This window comes from Marmota flaviventris, chromosome 5 (genome assembly GCF_047511675.1).
Source record: "Marmota flaviventris isolate mMarFla1 chromosome 5, mMarFla1.hap1, whole genome shotgun sequence".
Taxonomy (NCBI): domain Eukaryota; kingdom Metazoa; phylum Chordata; class Mammalia; order Rodentia; family Sciuridae; genus Marmota; species Marmota flaviventris.
In genome coordinates, this window is record NC_092502.1 from 101277934 (window position 1) to 101302301 (window position 24368).

At 39.4% G+C, this 24368-nt stretch overlaps 1 protein-coding gene across 4 annotated transcripts in view; it reads right to left on the minus strand.

Moving 5' to 3' along the window:
• Window positions 1-24368, minus strand: part of Rasgrf2 (Ras protein specific guanine nucleotide releasing factor 2) — a 237289-nt gene that overhangs the window by 70499 nt on the left and 142422 nt on the right. For 2 of the 4 annotated variants that reach the window (XM_071612452.1, XM_071612455.1), the window contains exon 17: window positions 23082-23171. The exons of the other annotated variants lie outside the window; for them this stretch is intronic. In XM_071612452.1, coding sequence (XP_071468553.1) covers window positions 23082-23171 — 90 coding nt within the window. The remainder of the gene's footprint in view (window positions 1-23081; window positions 23172-24368) is intronic. 4 annotated transcript variants of the gene reach the window in all.

Sequence of the window (24368 nt, forward strand, 5' to 3'; positions counted from 1 at the left end):
ATTTTCAAGGAACTCCCGGGGAACAAAAAACTAACAAAAAAGAACTGACCACAGTTGGAGAAATAAAGCAACTCAGAAGCTATTGAGGCCTCTCAAAAATTATTCCCTTGATCCTAACCTTCCTGCTTTTCTATTCCCAGAATTCTCGGTATACAACAGAAACACTTCTTTCATTTGTACAGGTCAGTCAACCCGAAAAAGAGTATCAATGGGAAGAAAGCTACTTTAAATAAGTCCTGAGCATAGAAAATTCAGCTTAATCCATCTGCCATCCTGCAACTCATACTGCAAATGTGTCTTCACGTAGCACCTTTCCTCTGTGATTATTACTATGTTGAAAAATCAATAAGATCTCTGATATACTAGACACTATCATTCCTTTCTTGTTGATGAAGAAACTGGTGTCCAAATGAGCTTGTAACTGGCTTAACCTGGAACTTGAAGCCGTATATCACTGGCAATCAGAGCCTGTCCCTTGATCCACTGAAAAGTACAGCCAGAGCTTAAAAGCCAGTCATGCTGCCTGACCTTATCTTTGTCAGTGAAAATGATCTGTACACATCCCCTGAGAAGTGTGACAGTTTCAGGATAGAAGACTGCAAATATAATTTTTATTATCAAGAAACCAGAGCAGGATGCAGTGGCGTATGCCTGAAATCCCAGCTGCTTGGGAGGCTGAGGCAGGAGAATCGCAAGTTCAAAGCCAGCCTCAGCAAAAGTGAGCTGTAAACAACTCAGTTCTGTCTCTAAATAAAATACAAAATTGGGCTGGGGATGTGGCTTAGTGGTTGAGAGCCCCTGAGTTCAATCCCCAGTACAAAAAAAAAAAAAAGAAAGAAAGAAAGAAAAGAAACCAATTTAGTTTCCCTGTGGACCCAAACCTTAGTCTCCTTTGGACTCTGTCTAGAATGGAGCCTAAATGAGGTATTCTAACTTGCAGTGCAACCAGCGACCTGCCTCAAAAGACTTTTCCAAAATGACAGGAGGCATCACCAAGCTCAGAAAATGCTTCTCCAGAGGTGAGAAGGCTGGACAGTCTCATCTCCAGAGTACATCTAATTCCCTGTCTTTGATTCTTCCCACTTAGACTTCCTGCTGACATCTAACACTTAGCTAATTGTCAACTAGATCATGAATGTATTATTAACTTAGTCTTTCAAGCTTTGGAATCACAATTTAATGGTTTTCATTGCTTCTTCTTCACCATAGCCTATATACAGTCTATAAAAAATGTCTGTATTAACATTTCTCAGACTCCTTCCCCTTCTCAAATATTCCACTGCAGATCCTGAATATTTCCCACCATTACTACTGCAAAAACCTACTGCTGTGCTTCTTGGCTCTTCTCTCCCCCATTATGTGTCATCATATACAGAGTCATCTGTGGTGAATACAATTATATAGATTCATTTAACAAAGTGATTTCCAGGTCTCTTAATCATATCCAGAAATCACACTACCTTCATTAGATTACCATAGGATAACACACAGCTAATCTTCTCTTTTTTGAAGTTATTTTATTAATTCTTGCCCCTGTGACCTACACATATATGCATGCACATACATGTATGCACATGGGAGTCAGGAGGAGATGGAAGGAATAAATGGATGAAGGCGGCTTGCATTTATTTCAGTTCAACACTGGTCTGACAGTGGCTGGAGACCCATGATGAATACAACAGTTTTTATTCTCAAGAAACTTATAAATCTATTTAAAAAAAACAACAGAAAATAATAACAGCAGGAAACATTCATTGAACACTTAAGAAAGACTCGACATCTCTAAAACTCAACAAATATTGAGTTAAGAGTGGCACATGGATCATCTCATTTAATCCTCATGGCAGTGCTACAAGCTTGGTACAGCCATTATCCTCACTTCAAAGATGAGATAATGAGATGTAGTGAGGCAGCCCTGAGTCACTACTAAGCAGCGGAACTCAGATGCAGGTTTACTTGACACCAAAATTCACTCTCACAATACTCTTTAAACCTGACTCCTTGGAGAGTCATTCTTAAGTGCTCTCACTGATTTCCCACTCTAAGGCCCTCCTGGGCCACACTCCCTAATTAACTTCCTTTTGCACAGTAAGACCACAAGACACCAGCCATCAGAGGCCACTTGTCCAGCAAGCCCCACCCTTAAGAAGAGGCACACAGCCTCTTTTGTATCCTCAATGCAAGAAAAATAGGAGTACCAATCTTCAGGACTAGACTGGTAACTCCCAAGGGCAAAGGATTCTTAACTGTATCCTTCTCCCACCAACAATGCCAAGAGCAAGAGTAGATATTCAGACTCTATCACAGGGCCTGGGTGAATCGTTTTCCATAGTAGTTTTCAAAAATCAAGGTTAGAAATCCACTAATAATGATGGTGCCATACCACTGATCATACATTTTAGCGGGTGATTTGTATAGTATTTGAAATATATCTCCATAAAGATGTTTGAAAATAAATATATGACAGGGCTGCCAAACTTTGAGAATGAAAGACTTCTGTTTTTAGGTCACCATCAAAGGATGTTGGACTGCAGGATATATTCCAAAGAAATTTATAATGGGTGGGTTTTTAAATGACAAGTTAAATGAATAAATCTGGCTGGTGCGTTCAACGTTTTCTTCTATTTGCTGTGATTGTTCTCTTATATGTTTATCTGAATAAATGTCTATGAGAACAAAGAAAGACTCGACATCTCTAAAGATGTCTTCCAAGTATGTCAATCAGCGTTGTGAGAACCCTTCTCAGGAACACTGTGGGGCTGAGCTTTGAGCCCTACCAGGAAATTAAAGCCAAACTGTGGCACACACAAAGGAAGCCAGAAATGAAAGGCAGTATTTTAAAATTCCTGCACAGTCTGCAGAAATTAAGACGACTTCCTTAAATACAGGAAGGGACTGAATCTGAAAGGAAGTTGAGACTCATATTTGAAGCATGGTCGTCATGAAAATCATTAGATAGGAAATAGATAGCAATTAACTGCTCAATTGTCACTCAAAATATCAGAGGCACAGGGCTCTGAAATACCACTTAACAAAAGTAACCAAGAGCACTAGACTACAAGTTCAAGTTTGTGATTTTTAACTGTCCTTGAGTAAGGCTCCTTACCTCATTGGGCCTGTTTCTTCATGTACCAGGAAGAGGAGGATAATGTGTTTCTTCCCACTTCTCAGAGATGGACACCCTGTCATTGCTTATTAACCATAAGGCAGTTGATACATGTAAGGTATATGAACAGGGCTTTGTAAGTGCATAATGCTTGTTTGGAAAAAGGCAATGAGGAGATCAGTTGTGAATCTTTAACCCTGCAGCCAGGGAGGTGAAGAAATGGAGGAGGACTTGAGCCTTCACTGAGACTGTATTCATCGCCTGTCTCCAAAGGGGACTGTGGCTTGATTTATATACAATCTGCAGGAATTAAGATAACCGACTTTGGCAGGGAAATCTCTGGCAGTGAAACATTATTTGCCAAATGAAAGTTTATCCAGACTAAGATGTTCTACTTTTTCAAATTAATTCTTAATTGTGTACAGGATTTTGGAAGTTAGAAGCAAACACAAAGAAAAATCTGTACAGAGGAGGTATATTGAAGGCAAATAACATCTGTGCTGCTGCCACTCAAACGCTACATATAATTAAACATCCAGCCTGGATCTATAGAGCTGATGATCCAATACCATCTGAACAATGATACATTTGGTTCCCAGTGGCGATTTGTTACATTTATTAAAAACACATACACAAATATACACACACAAAAGTATACAGCACAATAACACTATTTTACTCTGAAACTACACTATTTTCGAATTTCTGTGGCTTTTTAACTCCAGATTTTTGAAGCCAGTGAATATAATTTGCTTCAATATCAGTCTTTCATAACATCTCATTAAGATGCATGTGTAGAAATCCTGGCAATGTTAATTTAGCCCAGTATGACAGATACTCTCTCACCTTTATCTAATACCAGCTAAATTCCTCAGATTGCTACATAAACCAGGAAGTATGCAGCCACAAAGTATAACTTGTAGATGCAGAGGATGAAAGTGTTTCAAAATAAAAAAAAAAAAATCTGCTGCAAAAGAGCTAATTGGGAGAATTTCTGAAATACTTTGAAACTATATTAACCTTTTCTTTCAGGGTTATGCACTGAAGTCTTATTATTTTGCTAATATGACATTTTCTCTTAGTTTTCAAGTCCAGAGTTTAACAACATGGCCAGTAATGATACTGATTATAATCAGCTTATTGGAGTTTACATCTTGATCATTTGGTATTTACTTTATGACTATTCACCTAATCTCTGTAAATGGATTATCATTTTTAGAGAGGAGAAGCAATGCCTTTGATGGATCCTTCCTTCCTTCCTCTCTTCCTTCCATCCCTCCCCCCCTCCCCTTCTTCTTTTCTTCCTGCCTCCTTTCCTTTCTTTCCTGGGTCTCACACAGGCTAGGCAAGTGCTCTACAACGGAGCTACATCCCCAGTCCCTCTAGTGACTTTCAAATTTGATCTTCTTTCATTCATTTGCTCAGAAAACTTAATTGAATGGCACTGGGTATGAACAACAACAACAAAAATTACACAACATATTAAAGATTAAACAAAATCAAGTAAACCTGTGCATAATTGAATCCACAGAGTGGGAAAAAATTTCAGGCAGAGATTTCTTAATCCTGATATTAGCCTCCCTGATGAAAAACTGGATTTATACCTTGTGATTAAAAATTCTCAGCAGCTGACATTCCTAGGAGCCTTTCTAGCAGAGAAGGGTATGGAGGTCACCCAGCCCCATTTTTCCTGAAATTCCCACTCTCTACAGCCTTAAAATCATTGGCCCAATTTCTAGTCACAACATTGCAAAAGCCAAGTTTTCAGTTCCAGAATCTCAAAGTAAGTATATGGTGAATACAAACCACCTGTTTTGCTACCAATGAGGAATTTGTTAGTCTCTTTCCAGCTTTGTCTCAAGACTTCTAAATATCTCATAAATCCAAGAGTCCGACTTTTTGCAAGAGGGCCTCAAACTGGGTCAGCCAGCGTCCTGGCCAACAGAGATGCTAGGGTAAGTGCAGTATGTTACAGAGGCCAGCTTCAATTTTATCTTAAAATGATAATTACAATTTTAAATTCGGTATTTCCGACAGACAACAACCACACAGGGAGGCTCCTCTCAGTTTGCAGAAGAGAGTGGAGCCATTAAGTTGCTTCCTATTGCTAAGCAACAGTTGTGTTAAAATCAAATGACTCTTGGCTCTGCAACAGTACAAAAATGAGTCTATTCAATTCAGAACACTATAGGTGAAGAGAGAAGAGAAAGACTGTTCAGAGACCTTGAATATGAGGTAGATATAAGCTATGTGGCAATTTCAGATACTTTCCTTTGATTTCAAAATATTCGGGTGAGTGTAAGCCCAAGGTATTTCATTCCATAGGGAAAAACCCAGACGTGCTTCTCTTTCCAAAATAAAAATATGCACCTTCAACTCAATTTGATCATGAATAATTTGATCAAAGCTTACTGGCTACTGTAATACCATCTGTACTGGTTACTATTCCTGTATAATATATTGCCCTAACACTGAAGAGACTTAAACCCACAAACATTCATTATCTCACAGTCTCTACAGGAGAAGAATTTAGAGGCTTGATGGGGTGGCTCTGACTCGGGTTTCACATGAGCTCCTAGTTCAGAAGTCCACCAGGCCTGTAGTCACATGGAAGCCACCCTAGAACTGTAGGGTACATTTCCAAGCTCACAGATGTGGCTCTGCAAGGGGCCTAGTTCCCAGTTCTTACCTAGTGGACCTCTCCTGACATGGCAGCTGGTTTCCCAACAGCAAGTGATCCAAGAAAGATTGACCAAGACACAGATCAAAGCCACACACAATCATTTCTGCCTTATTTTACTAATTAGAAGCAAGTTACTAAGTCCAGCCATACTAAATAAAAAGGGAAAATAAGCACAATCTCTTTAAGGAAGGAGTATGAAAGAATTTGTAGGCATAGTATTAAAATCATCAGGCAACCCAGCAGAAATATTCATGCCCCTCTGTAAACAAAATGGCAACACTACCGAAACCTGAAAGATCACATTCAAGTTGTGCCTCAGGTATGTAAGGCAGAGGTTAGGAGTGGTGACAGATACTACAAGATCTTCATATATTTTTTTAAGCATCAAGGACCCATTGGGCCAAGACAATAAAGTACTGGTGAAATCCAAGTAGGGCAGGGTGGAGATTAGGAGACGGATGACAGGATTCAAATTTGCTACTTTCTACCTATGTGACTTTAGGTGGTTCACTAAACTCCATGTGTCTCAAAGTCCTCTACTAGAAAGTGAGTCTAATAACTACTTCAATATAAGTTGACATATATAAAGCTAATAATAGTGCTTAATAGATAGTATACCTATTAAAGCATGCAACTCTAAGTTATTGTTATTTTTTGATAATAAGTGTATTCACTCAATGTCCAATTGGGCAGCATGGGATAAGAATTTCTAGGACAAAATTACATATAAGAGGTTGTGAGGGGAATGGGAAAAAAAAACAAGGAGAGAAATGAATTACAGTAGATGGGGTAGAAAGAGAAGATGGGAGGGGAGGGGAGGGGGGATAGTAGAGGATAGGAAAGGTAGCAGAATACAACAGTTACTAATATGGCATTATGTAAAAATGTGGATGTGTAACCGATGTGATTCTGCAATCTGTATTTGGGGTAAAAATGGGAGTTCATAACCCACTTGAATCTAATGTATGAAATATGATATGTCAAGAGCTTTGTAATGTTTTGAACAACCAATAAAAAAATTAAAAAAAAAAAGAATTTCTAGGATGTGGCTAAGACTTTGGGAGATCTTCTGAAAAGACTACACACAATTACTGTGTATTCATAATCAATTAAACAGGCAACATCAATGTTTATAGCAGCTTAATTAACAATAGCTAAACTATGGAACCAATCTAGATGCCCTTCAACAGATGAATGGTTAAAGAAAATGTGGTGCATATACACAATGGAATATTACTGAGCCTTAAAGAAGAATGAAATTATGGCATTTGCAGGTAAATAGATGCAGCTGGAGAATATCATGCTAGGTGAAATAAGCCAGTCCCCAAAAAACCAAAGGCTGAATGTTTTCTCTAATAAGAAAGTGATGATCCATAGTTGGGGAGCAGGTAGGAAGAATGAAGGAAATTTGGATTGTGCAGAGGGGAGTGAGAGGAGGAGTGGGGCCGTGGAGATGGGATGGGAAGGACAGTAGAATGAGATGGAAACTATTACCCTATATACATGTATGATTACACTACTGGTGTGGCTCTGCACCATGTATAGCCAGAGGAATGAGAAGTTGTGCTCCATTTGTGTACAATGTGTCAAAATGCATTCAACTGTCATGTATCACTAATTAGAACAAATTGAAAAACAAAAATAGAAGAGAGACCAGTAGAATAGAAGAAGAGGATCAGGGGGAGAGAGGAGAGGGAAAGGGGATGTACTGGGGAATGAAATTGATCAAATCATACTGTTAAAAAATAAATAAACAGGCAAATTTCATGTTATCAAGGTACCTCCTCAGGTATCCCAGCCATAGGCGATATGTTGTGCCAGAAAGTGCACAAGTGGTATAAGTGCCTGTTGAATAAATAAGAAGCACACAAAGAACCGGCAGGAGATAGTCACCTGGCAGATGAAGAGCCTCATTCTTGCTTATAAACCCTGGAAGTTTTAAGGCTCAGTTAGTTCAACTGTGCTGACTTCTATAACTTCCATGTCAAAACAGTACATTTTCATAGCTTACTTTGACTACTATATTTCATCTTTGATATAATTTAGAAAAGATTTAGAAAGATTTTTGCAACTAAAAGGTTTATCACATCAACTTAAGAGATCAGGTTGATGTGATGCTACCCAATCACAATATTATCATTGATTATTTTCCCAACTGAAAATCACTGAAAAATTTTACTTCTCCTTATATACTGCTGAAATTATCTATAATTTCTAACTTTTCAGGATAATGATTTTTAGCTTTTTTATAATATTCATGTGTCTATTTTTTTGTGTGCACTTATCCTTAATGTTCAAAGAGCTGAAAAATTCAGGGAATCGGGACTTTAAAAATCTTACATGAAGACAAGATGTGTTTTTTGATTACTCTGAATCATCATTAAATACTGAGAGCCAGAGATTATGTTCAGCATTCTCACCTCTTGAAAGTATTTTATTTATGTTAATTTAATTATTTTTCTTTTCTTTTCTTTCTTTTTTTTTTTTTCTTTTTTTTTTTTTGGTACTGGGGATTGAACTTAGGGGCACTTGACCACGGAGCCAGCCACATCCCAACCCTATTTTGTATTTTATTTAGAGCAGCGTCTCACTGAGTTGCTTAGTGCCTCGCTGTTGCTGAGGCTGGCTTTGAACTCACGATCTTCTTGTCTCAGCCTCCCAAGCCACCGAGACTACAGGCCTGTGCCACTGCACCCAGCTTGTATGTTAATTTTTTAAAATGTATATTCTCCTCACAGAATCAGGAGTGCTGTGTTTAGATTTGTTTTCTCTAATTGATCTATCTCTGCCTAATATTTTTCACTGTTGAAATAAGGAGGCTTGTCTTCTATTAAATTTTTCACCAAGGAAAAGTTCTACAGAATCAGGATCTAATCCTAGAAATGCACTGAAGGCTACATCCAGAAGGCAATTTCCTATAGGACCCAGTAGGATGTGTCAGAAAATTACCGGGCTCCTGGCTAAGTTGCAAGAGGCAGGGCCAACTCGTCTGTCATATGTCACACACTCAGAAGGACTCACATGTGGTTTCATCCTCTGCTGTCACTATCTTGAAATTTTGCAACAAGAGGATCTGCATTTTCTTTCTGCACTGGGCTCTGCAAAGTGTGTGATCAGTCCTAACAAGAAGACATACCTCCATGAAATGGTATAGAATTCCAAAAGCTGAGAACATACCAATGAAAAAAGACAGTAGGATACAGTGAAAGGGGACACGTGTAAGAAATAAGGCAAGGGCTGACTGTACAGAAAATGAAAAGATGGAGAGGAGCCCGGACACAAGACACATTACATGCAGCCAACATTTTGACCGTAGACTCCTAAATGCCAGCACTAAATCAGTTAGACACAGACAGCCTGTTTCCCACTCTGCCCTGAGTAACCAGGCAATAGTGAATTCAATGGAGAGAGCAAGTCTAATCTCCAGTTGGCAGGTAGCAGAGCAGTGACTTGTTTTCACACCATTCACGTGTGCAGCACATTCCCATCAGCAGCGTCTCTCCTTCTTGGAGAGAGGCTGCTCAGAATCCGCAGAGGGTCAGTGTATTTAGAGACACCCAATGTCTTATCCCCCAAACTTCAAATAGCTGTTTTTGATGGGATAATGAAAAAAAGAGTCTTATCGCACCCTACCCACACTCGATTGGCAATCTCTCTACTAAAACATCTACTTGATATTAAGCCTTTGCTTTTGAAACAGAAAATCAATTTGTGATTCCTGCCTGGAGTTTCCATTTTAACTTGTAACATGGATATTGGCAAAAGGCCAGATTCTTTGCCTTTCTTTTAGGTTTACCAGTGGAGATAAGCTATTTAAACAGGGCTGAACGTTCTCACAAATCCTCAAAATGACCACACATGTCGGGGTACATATGTGACACAACTTAATCCACAGAAATCAGTATCTTACTGCAAATTTAATCCAATTCTCAATAGAGTGACACATGCTTCCTGTAACTAGATCACATCATTGCCTTATGGCTCTGGTTCTGCAATTTTGGGAAAGAAATCACAGATCCCTCAGCACAACTGTTGGCCAACTAAGAAGATCCCCACAGACTACTAATTGCACTTGGGGTCCATCTTTCTGGAGTCCCCAAGCTGCTGTATTTGCTACTTAGGGGAAAGGTGGGAAGAAGATGGAAATAAATAAATAAATATGAGCAAGACTCAATAACTAAATTAAGTAATCCAAATTTTGAAAACCCTTGCTCTTTTTGAAGTTAATATGGGGTTAGAGGCAACATCAGGGCAAAGAAAGTAGCAATTTGGTGGTGAATGGATCATGGTGTCCTTCTCAGCAATGGTGAGAACCTGGGCCAGCCCTTCACCTGTCTCACACTTGCTTTAGAATTCAAAAAAAATGAGGTGATGGAAAAAGCCTCTGCCATCTTCTTCCAAAACAAGGGGTGATAACCAGGTGCCCTCAGATCTTTGACATAAGATTACCCACTCCAAGCAAAGTGGTCAACTCAAGGGATGATAGATCTGCCTTCCACAAAACAGCCCAGCTGCAGGAATAAAAAGATGGGGGCAGGGGAAATAAGGAGATTCAGAAGCCCATTGTTAATATTTAGGGGTGTCTCCAGAAATCTTGGTTGTATCCACTCTCAACTCCAGCTGAAAGCAATTACTGTAAATCTGAGGTCAACCATGGGTAGCCCACAGCCAAATGTGGCCCACAGGAGTATTTTGTTTGGCCTGGAAAGTGTTTATAAAGAGTATGTATTCACTTCCAAAATTTAAAAACAGAAGATTTCACATAAAATATCCAAATTTCTGGCTTTTCTTTGGAAAAAAAAAAAAGAAGAAGAAGAAGAAGAAATAGAGAAAACACATCTGACAGTGCTCGTCTTGTATTTCTTCCTGGCAAGGGCCAGTGGGAGTGGAGCAGTGACCATCCCCTATAACTGGAGTGCTGGCCCCATTTTCCCACTTAGGCTACCTGCCTGGCACTGGATGGAGGGAACTAAAATGCAATCAAGCAGCAATTCAGCAAGATGAGGCACAATCAGCTTGCATTGTATTTTCACCTAGGAGAGACAGGAAGAGGAGGATGGTCTGCACAGAGCCCAGGAAAGGGCAGTGCAAAGAAAGAGAACATGGGCTGGGGATGTGGCTCAAGCGGTAGCGCACTCGCCTGGCATACGTGCGGCCCGGGTTCGATCCTCAGCACCACATACAAAGATGTAGTGTCCGCCAAATACTAAAAAATACAATTCTCTCTCGCTCTACCTCTCTCGCTCTACCTCTCTCTCACTCTCTCTTTAAAAAAAAAAAAAAAAAAGAAAGAGAACATGGCAGAACAGCTCAGCCAGGGAAGAGGGTGTCCAAGCCAGACGGAGGAGAGCTTCGGGTCTGCTTGAGAGGGATAGTGAAGACAGGATCAGCAGAACAGGTGCTCTATCTGATCAAGCTGCCAGTGTAAGCGTCTCTCAAGAAACAGAATGCAAGGACCACCTTCCCTGAGCATTCTTAGCTGCTCTGCATTCACACCAGTGAAAGATGTAGCTTTTCAGTTCCACAACTCTAATTCCGGGAAGTGTGGAGGGTGGGAGGGGGCAGTTAAAAAAGAAAAGGCTTGGGATCATTGATTATTTAAATTGGATTGCCAAAGTTCTTAATTTTCCATTAACAATGGGGATAATATTTTTCTTTAAAAATAAATGTATCCAATGTCTTATCCCCCAAACTTTAAATAGCTGTTTTTGATGAAATAATGGGGAAAATGTCTTAATAGAAAAAAAAAAATAGAAAACATGTACCATACTAGAATATCTCCAGCAGGAAAGAGACAAACAAAAAGACATTGTACATCTGTCAAGGACTGCGTGAGAGAGCAGGTACGTACAAAGGAAAAACAAAAACCAAACAACAACAACAAAACAAATATGATGGCAACAGCAGCAACCCTCTAGATACTTTCATTTCAAAATTACTCAATGACCAAAAAACAAAAACAAAAACAAAAAACAATTACTCCATGACTATGAACAACAAACCCTGTAAAGCTATAGCTGATTTCGTTTCTATTTCAAAGTCTGAATGCCAATGGCTTTGTGAGATAATTTTGCTGGGTGATTTTTGTAAGCCAGTTATAATGTTTACATGATCATATTTATTACTGTAAAAAAAAAAGCACCATCAATATCATCATCATTGTATAGTTCCCCTGCCTAATAAGCACTAAAAGGAGCACTTGCAGCTCAGACACAGGCTTAGACCAGCCATGCTGAGGTGGGAGGAGGGCTTGAGCCCAGGAGTTGGAGGCCAGCCTGGGTGACATAGTGAGACCCCCCAACTCAAAAACAAGACAAAACAAAATAAAAACAGGCTTATAAAAATGTTAACGTTGGTTCTCACAAGTGCACTAAAGCTAGAAAAGAAATAAAAGTCATAAAGATTGAACAGGAAGAAGTACAGCTGTTTTAATAATCAATTGTATGTCTATATATTATCAACAAGTTATCAAGAAATAAAAATTCAAAATTAAAGAAACGATTCTATTCACAGTAAAACTGAAAAGAATCGAGTGCTTAGGAATAAGTGTAACAAAATATGGAAGATTTGTATGCTGAAAAACATGGAATGTTTTTGAGAGAAATAAGAGATCTAAATAAACGAAGAGATATTCCAAATGCATGGATTGAAAACCTGAATATTGTTAAAGAGGGTAATTCTCTCCCAAATGACCTACAGAATCAGTAGTATCACTAGTAAAACATCCCACCAGACCAATCACCCATACCCAACTTGTTCCCGCCAGTCAATGTGTCAATCATGTTTTAGAATTGTTTTACGATTTTCCCACAGTGTGTGATGATTTGCTAAGAGATGCTATGATGTATGTGAAGTCCCTGCCTTCCCCAAAGAGTGTATAAAACTGCTGCAAACCCTGGGCTCAGGGCCTCTCAGTGTCACCAGTTGCTGTGTGTGCGCGGAGGACCGAGCTAGCTTGCAATAAACACCTCTTTGCTGCTTACATAAGAAAAAAAAAATCCCACCAAGTAAGACTTTCAATTTAAATTCCAACGTGTGAGGAACTTGGAATTGATCACATCTGTGCTTATTATGAGAAAAAGACTGAAAAATCAACAATTTTGCTTGGACACTGTAAAACACTGAGGTTGCAGGGAAAATAGCTCCCCCCAAATCTGGATAGATAGGTACATCCAGAGAGACAAAGCCAAGATCTGCTTAGGTCAAGCAAAAGTCACTAGAGCCATAAAATGGTATTAATACCCAAATGGTCATTTTGATGATTGGGAGCCACAGTGTTGGTCAGAATGAGTTGAGAAGCTCTTAAGGCCCACATTCTTAGGAAGCTCCCACACTTTTATGGGCTTTACTTATAGAGATCACCTCAGATCCTCACCAGAAAGATTGGAGACAAACTCTCTTTGGCTCTTGTGGAGAGAGGTGAAGAGTACCACTGTGAACTGCGCCCAGTACCTTCTCCATAGCAAAGTCCTGCTCTCAAGGGGAAAAGTTTTGCCCTGAGTCTAACTCAGCTTGGAGAAGGGCATTCCTCCCTTTCCAGTCCCTTTTAGGTTTTCTGTCTTACCTATGGAGAAAATAAAATAGTCTTACAGGGGTCAGGGATGCAAGGAAATAAGTTGGGAATATTGCAGCCAGGAAAGTATGGGCAAGCAGGAAAAGAAACACTATCACTTGAGAAACATTTGTGAATTTGGGAATTCACTGCATGATATAGAACATTCCTCCTCCCACCCCACACCACGCACCAACAGAGATTCAGTATGACAATGGTAGATTAGAGCAGAAAGTGCTGGAAAACATACACTCTCTCTAAGGACTACTTAGGGAGTCCTAAGTCCAAAGAGAGGGGAGAAAAAGAAGGAAGTTGAAACCTCCTGTTACTATATAACTACAGAAAACATGGACATAACCAGATTAACATAAATCTTCACACTTACAGACCAATTTATCTCAATCAATCCCTATTACTTCATAGAACCTGCCTGGAACTCATCATATGTGCATGCATGTACACACACACACACACACACACACACACACATACACAAACACACACGGTACACCAAAAGGCAGAAACACAGTTTGGAGAGATTATATTAGTTCCCCCAGCTGCCATAAAAAAAATATCAGACACTGGATGATTTATACAAAAGACAATTATTTTCTCACAGTTCTGGAGTCTAGAAATCAAAGATCAGGTACTGTCAGCTTTGATTTCTTCTGAGGCCTCTCTCCTTTGACTTGAAGGCAGTCAGATTCTGGCTATGTCCTCCTCTGATCACTACTTTGTGTGTGTGTCCTAATCTTCTCTTCTTATCAGGACACCAATCATATTGGATCAGGGCCACCCATCTGACCTTATTTAACCTAAATTACCTCTTCAAAGACCCTATCTCCAAATACAGTCATGTTCTGAGATAACAGGGGTCAGGACTTCAACATATGAAGGGGGCACAAAATTAGCATCAGAATCTGAGTCAGATATGATATAGACCTTGGAATTATTCAACAGGGAATTTTAAATAATTATGATTAATATGTCAAGTGCTTTAAGGAAAAAATAGACAACATAAAGAGCAGATGGGTAATGTAAGGAAATAGATGGAATCTAAGAATCAAAGGAAAATTCTGGAAATCAAAGACACTAATATAGAAATGAAGAATGCCTTCACTGATTCATCAGTAAACTCAACACAGCTGAGAGAAGAAAAGCTGGGCTTGGTGGTTCACACCTGTAATCCCAGTGGCTCAGGAAGCTGAGGCAGGAGGATCACGAGTTCAAAGCCAGCCTCAGAAACTTAGCAAGATCCTAAGCAACTCAGTGAGAGTTTCACTGTCTCTAAATATAACACAAAATCAGGCTGCAGATGTGGCTCAATGGAGTGTCCCTGAGTTCAATCCCCAGTCCAAAAAAAAGAAAGAAAGAAAGACAAAAAAAAAAAAAAAAAGAAAAGTGAGCTTGGACAGATCAGTAGAAATCTCCAAACTGAAATGCAAAGAGAAAAAAGAATTGAAGAAAAGAAACCATCACCTCCCTGCATAAAAAAAAAAAGAAAGAAAGAAAGACCACAATGCATAAGAACTTTGGGATAAATTCAAAAGGTATAAAGCATTCATAATTAGAATATCAGAGAATGGATATTCCATAGATTAGAATATCAGAGGCTGGAACAGAAGAAATCTTTGCAGTCATAATGGTAAGAGCTTTCCAAAAATAAATAACACACATGAAATCCATAAAATCCAGAGAATGAGAAGCAGAATCAAGACCAACATAATCACACCTAGGCATATCATATTCCAACTGGAGCAAACCAAAGGCAGAGAGAAATTCATAAATGAAATTGGAGAAAAAAACATTTTAGCCACATAGGAATGCAGATAAGAATTACAGCACCTCATCAGAAACCAGTCAAGCAAACAGTGAGGTGAAAAATATAATGTTTAAAGGAAAAAACCCACCAAGATAGAATTCTATATTCAGTTAAATTATCCTTTAAAAGGGATGAGAAATGCAAAAATTTTCTGGGCAAAAAAAAATACTAAAGGAATTCATTGTTGGTCAACTTGTCCTACAAGAAATGTTCTTCAGGCAGAGGGAAATGATATAGGTCAGAAACTTGGAGAAGGAACAAAAGAAAATAAAATCTTTTAAGTTTTCTTCTTTATAAAATTGATCTAAAACGTAACTGTTTAAAGTGATAATAGAAACAGCATATTTTGTGATTATAGCATATGGACAAATGAAATAAATGACAGCAATATTACAATGGAAGAATTGGGGCTACTCTATCATAAGCTACAGGCACCACTCTGGCACAGTAAAGTGTCATTGGAGTGGATGAACTGGAATGCTATCTAATACACTGCTGATGGATATATAAAACTGTGTATTTACTTTCAAAATCATTTTGAGAATTTATTAAACAGTTAAACAAAACTGGTCATACAACCCAGCAATTCTACTTCTAGTATGTGCTGAAAATAGCAAAAACAAACATCTATACAAAAACTTGCATACAAATGTTGATAAATGAAACATAGTATATACATACAGTGGAATACTATTCTGTAATGAGAAGGATCAAGTGATGTACATGCTACAAAAACCTCAAAAAGATCATGCTAAATAAAAAAAGGTCAGAAACAAAAGGCCATATATTGCATGCTTTTGTTTACATTAAATGTTCAGAATATGCAAATCTATAGAGGTAGAAAAGAGATTAGAGTTTTCAGAGGGTGATGGAAGAAATAGATGGGAAGCAATGGCTAATAGGTACAGGGCTTATTTGGGGGATGACAGAAATGTTCTAAAATTAATTGTGATGATTGCTGAACAATTCTGGGAAAATATTAAAATCTATTAAGCTGCAGATTTCAAATAGGTTAATTGCATGGTACATGAGTTATCTCTCCATAAAGCTGTTCTAGAAATGTAACTGGTAAAAAATGACCACAACAGGGCTGGGGATGTGGCTCAAGCGGTAGCGCGCTCGTCTGGCATGCGTGTGGCCCGGGTTTGATCCTCAGCACCACATACAAATAAAGATGTTGTGTACGCTGAAAACTAAAAATAAATGTTAAAATTCTCTCTCTCTCTTTAAAAAAAATCGACCACAACAGTTTCTATTACCTAGAGATTTAAAAAGTGATTCTAACATGGTGCAGAACTCTAGGCTACCTTCCATCTTTAAATCATGAAGAAAAGTGAGCCTTTAAATCACAACCTGGACAACACCAATTATCTGTACTATGCAGGAATTACCAAAAGATAAGATAGAATTATACTTAAGGCTTGGGAGGAGATAAAAATGTAGACTTTTCATGTATATATCACTACAAATAATAAAGTCATAAACTTTTAAACAGGGAAAGGAGCTCAGACATTATACTGTTCGGTGGTTCTCAAACCTTGGCACGAATCAGAATCAACTGAAGCACATGCTAAAATGCCCAGCCATCTGACTGAGTAGGATGGTGTGTGGTCTAGAAATCTGTATTTTCCAGGTGATATGGATGTTGCTTGTACAGGGATGGCATCTAGATAATCAGTAGACTAGTTCAACGCTCAGGCTTCAATCATGAGAAATCCGAGGACCACAGAGAGGAAGTCAGGTGTTCACAGTGATTCAGATAGGACTCAATCTGCTCTACGTACACACCAGCCTTCCCAAGAGTCTACACCTAAAGCACCAAATACATAAAATAATACCACACTGTGGAATGAAATCTAGGTGTAATAGTAGACTGGTAGGAGAGTATGTTAGGGTGACCCAACCATTTCAACCATGTGCTTCAACTAAATTAACTGAATAATCATAAAATCAATCTATCTCCAAATCTATTTATAGAATTTAGAAATAACCAAATTTTATCCTTAACTGACTCAGTAAAATATTAGTATATACATATATATGCACACGTACATGTATACATACATACATCCACGTGTGTGTACATACACTCATACATACACTTGCTTCATCTAGTTCCACCGTTTTCTACCTTGCATCCACATTAGCATCACCTGTAGAATTTTTTAAAATCATGATTCCTGATTGTCTCCCAGATCAATCCATCAGAATGTCTGGGTACGGGACCAGGTATCAGTATTTTTAAAATATGGTCTAAGCCCAACTCACACCAAACTCAGATCTACAGGCTTGATTATACAAGCAATGACTGGTTTAAAGGAAGAAAAATAGACTATAATAGTCAACTACCAAGTAATCATCAATAAAGGATTCACTACTTCACTAAGCAATTGTAACTGTGCCATTAATTTTCCTATAAGTGCATTCAACCAATCCTCTACTTTGCTAATTTACTTTGACTTGCATAGAACTATAAACTATATAATCTGCTTACAGATAATCAAGAGTTTCTTATAATACCTCCATTGCCATTAATGCTACTTCCATAAAAATAACCCACCTCATACTTTCATACTTCATTTTAGATCATTTCATAAACTGTAATTAATGCTGTAGTTTCAGGCTTATAGTAAGTATCATGATGTGCCCTGGTATATTTATTCATTGAATTTGCATTTCTATTCATATCATAACTATATCCAAACTGCACCTGCAAGTTCCCTGTATCAGCAGCCATCTGAAGTGAACACATCTTAATTTCTACTTTATGCAGAGCTCTGAAATTTGAGCAGATGCCTGAAAATACATCAGTGTGGCAGCATACAAGAACCTTACCAATTGTCCCTTGTCCTAATCTTATAGATTTAAAGCCACACCACAGAAAAGGAGGCTTGTTTGACATTAGGAGAGAAAATCATACAGTATTATGGTCTACTCACCATTACCCAAAACTAACCCAACTAGTCTCCACAGGGGTCTGTATATTATTAATACCTAGTCAACAGCTCATTTTTAATTGATGACATGTGCTGCTATTTTCATTATACCATGTACCTTTGGATGAACTCAGAAGAAAGACTGCTAATGACTGGTTGATGATCATCCATACCCCCAGCTCCATTACCCAATGTACAAAATTGCCTGTAGCTCTTGTGATTCCAATAATTATCTGAATTGGACTCCATATCGGTCATCTTTGGGTTACAAACACCAGAGCCAATTACTTTATAATGAGAAAAAGTTTATTTGGCTCATGGTTCTGGTCCAAGACTGGTTTGCCCCACTGCTTTGGGTGTCTGAGGAGGGCACTGGATGGCAATGGGGAGGAGAGTGTGGCAGAGCAAGCCACTTGCTATTATGAGCCAGGAAGCAGAGAGACCAAGAGGACTGATGGGGTCACAATTCCGTTTGAGGGCCACCAGTGACCTAAATACCTCCCATAAGGCACCCCCTCCCCATAGCACCACCAAGAACCAAACCTTTAACATCTGGACCTTTGGGTGATTACCCAAATTCAAACCATAGCAGATTCAAAAGTATATGTACCAGGACATCAATGAAGCTTAGGTTTAGGACCTCTCAGTTGGTATGGGTCTCTTCCAAAGTCTTGGGAGATGCCCTGAAGGTTTATATCTGTAATTTCATATTCTTTCATAAGCATTAGGCCCACAGATTCTGGATCCACCTATAACTGGGCCTAATATAGCCTGGAGAGTAACAACAGGACCTCTTTGGGAAAGGAAGAAATGCCTGGTTTGGTGGATATGTTTGTAATACAAAATCAGTTCTTATTAACAGAGAGTATGAAGCTTTGACCGTTTGGTTAGTGCTTGCCTTCTGACTGTCAGCAAACACTCAAGGTGACCCCAGATTTCAAGCCCTTTCCAATCCTGTGTGTGAGAGGAAAATCTTATATCCCACCAAGAATGAGGCAGCAAGTTACCCAGCTGCCTCATTCTTGATGATCGGATATACTCAGCTCAGGGCTGTGGGTATTCAGAGAAGTGGTACTAAGCCCAAGAGTCACTCAGAAGCCCCTTACTGGTTGCAGTGACTGACATCCCTTCCCAAGTCATTTGGAGAAATGGACAAAATTATTTTGCCTTACAAAAAAACAAGAATAACAACAACATCCAGTGATTTAAAACATTCCAGCACAATAAACACACAGCCAGGTACAGGTTTTTCTTTTCTGCACCAAATCTACTTTATTACAAAGTGTGATCTATTCATTGATTCATATCTCTTTTCATAAACATTCATTGATCATCTACTATGTGTACAATACTACTCTAGACATTGGGACGACTGTGGAAAATAAAATGAACAAAAATCCTTGCCCCTGTGGATCTTTTATTCTGTTAGAGCAATAGAAGTAAGCAAGATAAATTAATAAAATTTATCCAGTATGCCTAATACTGAGAAGTATGGAGGAAAGAAAACAGAGCAAAGATAGGCTGCACGTAAGTAGCTGAAATGAATCGGGAAAGCTGAGACAATGAATGACACTTGTGCTCCTGTGATGTGAGCCTGTGTCAGAGGAGCATGATAAACAGGGAGAAGTAATTTGGGAAGCATAATGCTACAAAATCCTAAGACTGGCCATCCATCTACCTAAAAAGCCATCAGGATCTCCCAAAAGGTTGCCACCTTCACAGAAAGCATATGTCCTCTGGATGGGAGAGGTAGACTAAGGTAAGCAAAGGAGGCATGATATGGAAGACAGTGTTTTACCCATTTTTGGAAAGGGTGGGTTTATACTATAAAAAAAATAAAAATAAATAAATAAATAAAAATAAAGACAAAAAAAAAATCCAGACTTTTCCATGCATGTAGAAATTAGGCAGGCTGTACTTCTGTTGGCAGAGCAGGTGATCCTGAACAGAGCCACTGTCCACAAATAAAATCATTCTCCCCTGGTTCCAGGGCCAAGCAGGAGCCTCTGGTCTGCCTTCTTTGTAAAGGAAATGTGCTACCCAAACTCATGCCAAATCTGAAATTCTTTTTGATGCAATAAGAAAGCCTTCCAAACAGTAACTAAAGAGAAATGGCTTACCACGCAATGTCTGGAGAGAATGTTTGAAAGCATAGTCATTAATCGTCGGTTATAACCCAGGGTTGCCAGGGTCCTGTCTATTTTGTTGGAGGTGGACAGGGTTGGAGGTAGGAGAGGAGTAAAGCAAGAGGAACCTGCATCATGGGAACTCACCCTGCAGCCCCCATGGCTTGGGCAGGCCGTGCCTTGTTTCTTGAAAGGGGCCAGAACACAGCAGAGCTGCACCACCGAGTGTGCTAGCCCAGCAGACAGGAAGCCTACCGAGGCTAATGAAAGCATAAGGTGTTGACATCAACCTTCTTCCTGCTCCCTGTGCAACTCACCAGGTTCTAGGGTGACTTTGGGTCTGCAATTCTTGATTCAGAGAGTAGATACAAGTCCATAGAGACCTGACTTTTATGTAACACTCTTTCCCTTGGAATATCTGTCTGTGCACCGGGGTCCTGCCTCACCCTGGACAACACACCATGCTCTCCCTGGCCAGCTAATGAGGCCAGACCACTTTCCTAGCACTTCTTTGGATCTGCTCTAAGTCCTATTCTTTAGGACCAGTAAAACATTTCTGCCCAGTTCTCTCAGGCAGGTGGAATTGCCTGTGGGGCCAGCTCTGCCAAGTGGCTGAGCACCAGGAACGTACTGGTCCTACTACCAAAGACATCCCCTTTCTTACCATGGCAGTCAAAAATCAATTCACGTGCAACCTGCTGCCTTTACAGTAGAGCCACGGGCACTGTCAAATCCAATTCCTTATTGCTTTTACTTCTATAATCAAATCATGTGGCTCCAACTGCATGATTGGCAACATTTAATAGCATTCTAATGACAAAGCAGTCTGCTCACCCAGAACTCAGACTGTCTTGCACAGAGCAAGGTAGCTATGATAGCTTAGCAAATCTGGGGGCCCTCCCAGTGGGTAGCTTATTGAAGAGCATCTTCCTAAGGCTACTCCAGCTGCAGGGCAGAAAGAGAACAAAAGGCAGTGGCAGAAGCAGCAGAGGTTCAGAAAGAAAGATAGACCTGACTGTTTATGTTTCTTTTTCTTTTAGATGCAATTGCATGGACAGGTGAGAAGCCATTCTCTAAAGCTGGTAAGAATGGTGGTCTTCACTGCAATCTCAAGTGGAAAGGGACCTTCCCCACTTAGGAGTTGGGCTCATCTCAAATTAGATCAAAAACTATTTTCCCTTACAACCTATACTTAAATGAGGAAAACTGCAAGGATGCTCTTGTATTTGACTCATTTGCCAAGGACAGACTAGCTTGTGAGAATGCAAGACAGGAACAGGTCTTCAAAAACCACAACTGGTGACTTATTCTGATGAAAGTGTAGCAGAGTCCCCTATTATTTCACCAGAAAAGTGTTTATTATTATACAATGCAATTAACAATAGAAGTCAACTGCATTGACAAGATATCAGTGATACGATATAATCACTATAGGCTACTTTGTGTCATGCTAATGGAATTGGTGGAAGAAGCCTTCAGGAATATTTGGAGCAAAGAATACCCCAATTTGCTTGACCACATCCATTGAAGTGTGTGTAGCAAAGTGTTCAAGAAGTGGAATGTGGTAAATCTGCAAAATTTCTATTTAGATGGGGTATATAAAATTAGTGTGGTAATTTGTGTTCATTATGAGCACCTCTTTTTTTTCTGCAATTTCTAATAAATCACACAGATAATCCCTTCTAGTTTCTATTGGAACACAGGTTCATGGGCTCTGGAAAAGGACTCTTCCATGGTAGGTGAAATGCCTAAGGAGGAAAATACACCACCTCTCAAGAGCCCACCCACCTCGACTGGAACCCTCAGGATTAGTGCAGATGAAAACAGGTCTGGTTTAACATTTACAGATTCACTTTAACATAATGTCCTCCTTGCCTATGAGAGAAGAGGACAGTGATAATGAATATAATTTTCATCTATTAAAACACGGTGCTTTTATTTTAAGTGCCTCTTCTTTACCCTGAACATTAACTGACAGAAACTCAGAAGGAACCGTGGAGCTAGAGGAAATGAGCCGTGAGTCAGCTCCAGCAGTGCTCCCCCTTCATGAGTCTCCCCCTCGACTCGGCACAGGCTTTTGGCATCGGACTCAGTTAAAATGCAACTTGTTCTCGGTCACTTGGCTAAAATGGTTGCAGAACACAATAAAAGAACAGGGCAGTAGTGATGAATCCTTCTTTTATACAGGATTTCTCAGAAGTGTGGCCCACCAACCACCCGTGGGACACTCACTTGAAGATGCTTGTTTATTAACATAGTTGTTCAATTTTATTGTACATATTTATAGGGTCCAACATGATGTTTTGATATGTGCATGCACTGTGGAATCAGTAAATCAAGCTGATTAACATCTATCACTCACCTTTTTCTGTGGTGAAAGCATTTAAAATCTACTCTCAGCAATTTCCGAATATACAGTACATAATTATTAACTGTATTCACCACATTGTAAAATGGATCTCTCGAAACTACTCCTCCTTTTGAGCTGAGACTCTGTGAGCTTTGTACAACATCTCCCCACTCATCCAGCACGGTCACCCCAGGCCCTGGGAACTACATTCTATGCTCTGCTCCTGTGAGTTTGACTTCTTTAGATTCCACATGTGAATGAGATCATGCAGTACTTGTCTTTCTATGACTGGTTTAGTTCATTAAACACCATATTCTCCAGGTTCATCCATGTCATTACGAAACACAGGATTTCTGAAGGTGCTTATTTAAATGAGTCTTAACCCAAGCACACTGACTCAGAGTAGGAACTGGAAGCTCCCATCATTATTAGGATTCTGGCAGTCGGGAGCCACTGATTTAATATAAATTGCCATGTGTCTGTACACATGTGCTCTCCCTACTCACCTGGTGGACTCCCATGTCCTGCTGCTGCCGTGGCAATTGCAAAAGCGGAAGCTGGCGAAACAGAGCAGTGGGCATTGTCAGCTGTCTGTCCTGGTTATTTTAAAAGAAAGGAATAGAAAAGATGAAGCAGGTGGACACTATTCTAGAATGAAAAATTCTCATTTTTATTCCTACACTGGATGAAGGGTTGGGCCAAAAGCCCTGTTCTGTCCCCACTAATAGGCAAACAGTAGTACTGTACATCAGGAATTCCACTGTAGGTACATAACCAAGAGGGGGAAAACATGCATCCACACAAAAACTTGTGCGTGATCCATAGCAGCATTATTCGCAGTAGCAAAAAATATAAACAACCAAACATCCATCAGCTGACAGACAGATAAACAAAAAGGAAATATGACTCAGTCATAATAAAGGAATGAAGTTCTAACACATGCTACAACATGAACGAATCCAAAAAGTATTATTCTGTGGGAAAGAAGCCAATCACAAAGGATCCCATATTGTATGATTGCCTTCATATTAAATGTCCAGAACAAGTGAGTCCATACAGAAAATAGATTCATGGTTGCCAGGACTGGAGGGAGACAGGAATAAAGAGTGGGTGCTGATGGGTCCAGAGTTTCTCTTTGGGTGATGAAAATGTTTTGGATTTAACCAGTAGTTACATTTGCCTAACCCTGTGAATACACAAAAACTGCTAAACTATCCAATTTCATGGGGTGAATTTTATGGTATGTGACTTATATCTCAATAAAGAAATATTTTTTAAAAGATTCTACATCATTTATTGATAGTATTACCTTTCCAAAACACCTTTAAAAGTAGGGAAGTGTTAGGTGTAGCTCTTCTAACATCAAAAGGGTGGCCTGAGCAGTCTTCGCAGCCCCCTTCATTTCTGAATCTGTTTCTGATAATGCTGATCCAACCTCCCCTAGGCTTTTAGTGGAAACACTCTGCTATGATTCTGATCTGAAGAATTTTTATTAGTTTGATCCTGAAGTTATACAGGCATGCTTTAAATAAAGAAAGAAGCAAAGTACTGCTTAATGAAAGCACAAAAGCAGGTGGCAAGTAGATAGGTAAAGAGGCAAAATGTTGGCTAGACAATGAGGAAACAGGTGCTATTCTCTCCCATTTGGATCTACCACATTATCACAGATTTCAGCCTCCTTCCTAAATTCCTGTCTATATAATTTAGTCATATTGGGGAAGAAACAAAGGGCTTAGTTAGCTGGGCGTGGCGGGGGGGTGCACACCCGTAAGCCTAGCAATTTGGGAGGCTGA